Source organism: Hydra vulgaris, chromosome 01, assembly GCF_038396675.1.
Source record: "Hydra vulgaris chromosome 01, alternate assembly HydraT2T_AEP".
In the NCBI taxonomy this organism is placed as follows: Eukaryota; Metazoa; Cnidaria; class Hydrozoa; order Anthoathecata; family Hydridae; genus Hydra; species Hydra vulgaris.
In genome coordinates this window covers 53,661,025-53,664,980 of record NC_088920.1, presented here as the reverse complement: position 1 = coordinate 53,664,980, position 3,956 = coordinate 53,661,025, and the positions used below count along the sequence as shown (strand labels likewise).

The following is a 3,956-nucleotide window of genomic DNA, read 5'->3' as shown; positions in this document are numbered from 1 at the left end:
CTCAAATGGAACCTTAGGTACCCATAACAAACCAATGAACAACTTGAATAACAATTCATCATGTGTCTTTTGTGAAAAAGATCACAAATCTTAGAATTGTAAAACAGTGACCTATTTGATTGCTCGAAAACAAATTTTAAAAAGAAAACGTAGGTGTTTTAAATATTTGAAGCTTGAACATCTTGCCAAAAATTGTGCAACAAAAATGAATTGCTTTAACTGTTCAAATTTTCATCATGTATCAATGTGTAATGAGAAATCTCTTCCACAAAAAAATGACAGTCAGGAAGAAGGAAAATCATCATTAGTAGCTGATACATTAACAAAGTATGCTCATTCAGTGTTGCTACAAACAGTTCAAGTTACAGCAATGTCAAATGACAAACTTTATTATCCTACCCGTATACTCTTTGATAGTTGTTCACAACTGAGTTACATTTCACCAGCATTACGTACAAAGCTCAATTTACAAACAATAGTTGTTAAAGAAATAATTATAAACAGTTTTGGAAACAAAAGTGAAAAGGAATTACTGAAAAGGGTTCGTTTTAGTGTTAAAGGATTGAATGATTTTTCCATTTTCATATCCTGCTTTGTGAAAGATATTTGTGCCCCTATCAATGGTCAGAAAGTCGATTTTGTAGTAAGCAAGTACAGCCATTTGAAGGGTTTAAAATTAGCTGATAGTGTTGCAGGAGATTGTCCTCTAGACATTGATATTCTTGTTGGAGCAGACTTTTATTGGAATTTTTTTGATAACACTACAGTTCGCAATAAGTCAGGTCCAGTCGCATTGAAATTTAAACTTGGAGGATATGTTCTTAGTGGGTTTGTGTGCGATGAAGGAGATAATAGTTGTAGTGTAAATATCACTCATGTTTTAAAGGTTCAAGCTGAATTTGTTGAAGAAGATGTAATTTTGAAGGATGCTTTAAATAATTTATGGTGCTGTAGTGATAGTTGCAAAGAGAATAATCTTATTTTGCAGGAATTTCAAAATGGTACATTTTTTGATGAAACCTCTGGTCGTTATGTAGTTCAATTACCATTTCATAAAAATCATCTAACACTGCCTGACAACTATTCTTTATGTGTTAACCGTTTACAGTCTCTTACTAAAAAAATTTCAAAAGATGAGGATTTGTTTAACTCCTATAACAATATTATTAAAGATCACCTATCTCATGGCATCATCGAAAAAGTTTTAAATCATGATTTGGACATAGGTGATGTACACTATTTACCTCATAGACCAGTAAGGCGCGATGAAAAAGTTACAACTAAAGTTCGTATGGTGTTTGATGCAAGTTCATAATCATTTGGACCTTCACTAAATGATTGTCTTCATGCAGGCCCAAGTTTGACAACATCATTATTTGGAAGTCTGTAACATTTCCGTTCAAAAAAATTTGCCTTTCTGGCTGATATTGAGAAAGCGTTTCCTCAAATTGGACTTAGTGAAATGTGTCGCAATTATGTACGATTTTTATGGTTTGATGACATTAAAAACCTTCATTTTAATATGTTACCTGATGCAAAGCTTGCAACATTTCGTCTTTATAGAGTTTTTTTTGGTGTTAGTTCTTCACCTTTCTTGCTTAATGCTACTTTAAAGTTACATGTGGAAAAGTATTTAAACAGTTACCCCCTCTTATGTTCTTAAACTTTTACAAAGCCTTCATATGGATGATTTGAACTCTTGCATTGATGAAGTTAATGATGGTATAAACTTTTATTGGTGGTGTAAATCGATATTAAAGGAAGGTGGTTTCAACCTTCGAAAATTCGATTTAAACTCTAAGGTATTAGAAGATATCTTTTGTGAAAGTGACTTTACACCTAAACCTGAAACTAAAGTCCTTGGTGTTTCCTGGGACAAACAAATAAATATTCTAATTTTTTACTTCAAAGATTTAATGAAGATGGCAGATGATATTCGGAACAAAAAAGAAGTTCTTAAATTTGTTGCAAGCATTTATAATCCATTAGGACTTATAAATCCAGTGGTAGTCAAATTAAAAGTTTTGTTCCAAAATTTAAGTGTTAGCAAGTTGAGTTGGGAAGATTACCTTGATGGAGAAAATTTAACCGAGTGGCAATCTATTTTAAATGATTTTCTTTCATCAAGCAATGTAATGGTTCCACGGTGGTATCTTAACTCTTCAAATTTTTTGCCTAACTATAAACTCGAACTTCATTGTTTCTCCAATGCAAGCAATAAGGCATATGGATGTTGTATCTATATTCGAATTTTTGATGAGACACATTCTTGTTCTACTTTGATTGCCTCTAAATTGAGGGTAGCCTCATTAAGTAAAACAACAATACCTCGTCTTGAACTTAGTGCTATTTTATTACTAGCCGAGTTGATGATTAATGTTTAAAAAGAGCTTGAAAGTGTGTATAACATTTCTCGGATTATTTGTTGGACTGATTCAACAATTTGTCTTCATTGGATTAACAATTCAACTAAGAAATATGAACCTTTTGTTCAAAATAGACTTCTTAAAATTAGAGAACTTTATGGCATTGAGTCATGGAAGTATGTAGAAATACATCGGAACCCCGCAGATACTATTTCACGTGGATCATCTTTAAATAATTTCAAAGATAATTGTTTTTGGTTTAAGGGCCCAGATTTTTTAAATAGTATAACAGTTTCATGGCCAGTTTATGATTTAATTTTTGAAAGTACCAAAATACCTAAAGAATTAACTTGCATTGTTTCAAGCAGTGTACATTATCCAGACCTTTCTTTTATTGACTTAAAAAAATTAATCAGCTATGAACGTTTACTAAGAGTCACAGCCAATTTGAAATTGAGATTAAGAAAACTAAATGGTTTGAAGACCTTAACGTTATTAAGTGACGAACGAGAAGAAGCAATTACAATGTGGATCAAACATATCCAACGTGACGTTATGACTGCATCGAGCTACAAACGGTTGCTGCAAGATTTGCGTTTAGTTGAAGTGAACAGTATCGTTCGATGTAAAGGACGCTTAAAGAATGCCCCAATTCCATACGATGCAAAGTTTCCGATATTTCTACCTCGGAGCTGTTATCTTTCAAAGCTAAATATTTTGCACTGTCATGTCCTCGTGAAAGAAACACTGAATGAGTTAAGAAATAAATTCTGGATTCCCAAGGCTAGGTGTTTAATTCATAGTGTAATCCAAAAGTGTTTTCTATGTAGAAAATTGTAGAAAACCGACCATTAATATTTGTTTATGAAGAGGTTGGTGACAAAGTGATCACTCCTAACCATTCAGTGTTTGGTCGGAAGTTAAATCTGGAAGCGATAGCAGAAAATTCAAGGAATTATGAACAAGTCGAAATAGTTGAACAACATTAACACATTAATATGGTCTTAAATCATTTTAGAACACGTTGGAAAGAAGAATATTTAAAGGATTTACGTGAACACCACAAAGTCTTCAAAGGTAATGGATCTGTAAAAGTTAAACGCGGAGATGTTGTCTTAATTGACGATGCGAATTTTATGGAAAGTTGGAATCATAGACGAAGTGAATCTTTTTTCTGACAAAGAAGTCAGAAGCGCAACGGTACGTTACAAGCAGAACAACGAGTATAAAAGTATAAATATGCCGGTTAACAAACTTTACCCGATTGAATGTAGTGCTGCTAACATAAACGTTATATTTATTGAAGAAAGTGACATTCCCTTTTTCGTAGTTAATCAATTAACGAGGAGGGGGGGGGGGGGAGTGTTGTGTTCTGAGTATGTTTGAGCCGCTACGCTTCTTCTCGTATATTTTTTGTGTGTAACGTAACACGGAACTGTGTTCGTGTGCTTGTGTGTGTGTAAGAACAATATTGATCTTAGGGAAGAAAAGTATTATTATATGTTGTTATTAAAGTATTATATGTTATTACTATGTGTATTTATTTTATTATATGTTGTTGAGCCTCCTTTTATTATCTCTGCCATCACT

General features: G+C 32.8%; 2 protein-coding genes across 2 annotated transcripts; both read left to right on the top strand.

The window, feature by feature from the left end:
- The first annotated feature begins 205 nt into the window (after window positions 1-205).
- Window positions 206-1,315, top strand: LOC136074548 (uncharacterized). Its single transcript, XM_065786880.1, has one exon. The coding sequence runs from the start codon at window positions 206-208 to the stop codon at window positions 1,313-1,315; it is 1,110 nt and encodes a 369-aa protein (XP_065642952.1).
- Window positions 1,316-1,682: 367 nt separating this feature from the next.
- LOC136074547 (uncharacterized) lies at window positions 1,683-2,384 on the top strand. Its single transcript, XM_065786879.1, has one exon. The coding sequence runs from the start codon at window positions 1,683-1,685 to the stop codon at window positions 2,382-2,384; it is 702 nt and encodes a 233-aa protein (XP_065642951.1).
- The last annotated feature ends 1,572 nt before the right edge of the window (window positions 2,385-3,956 follow it).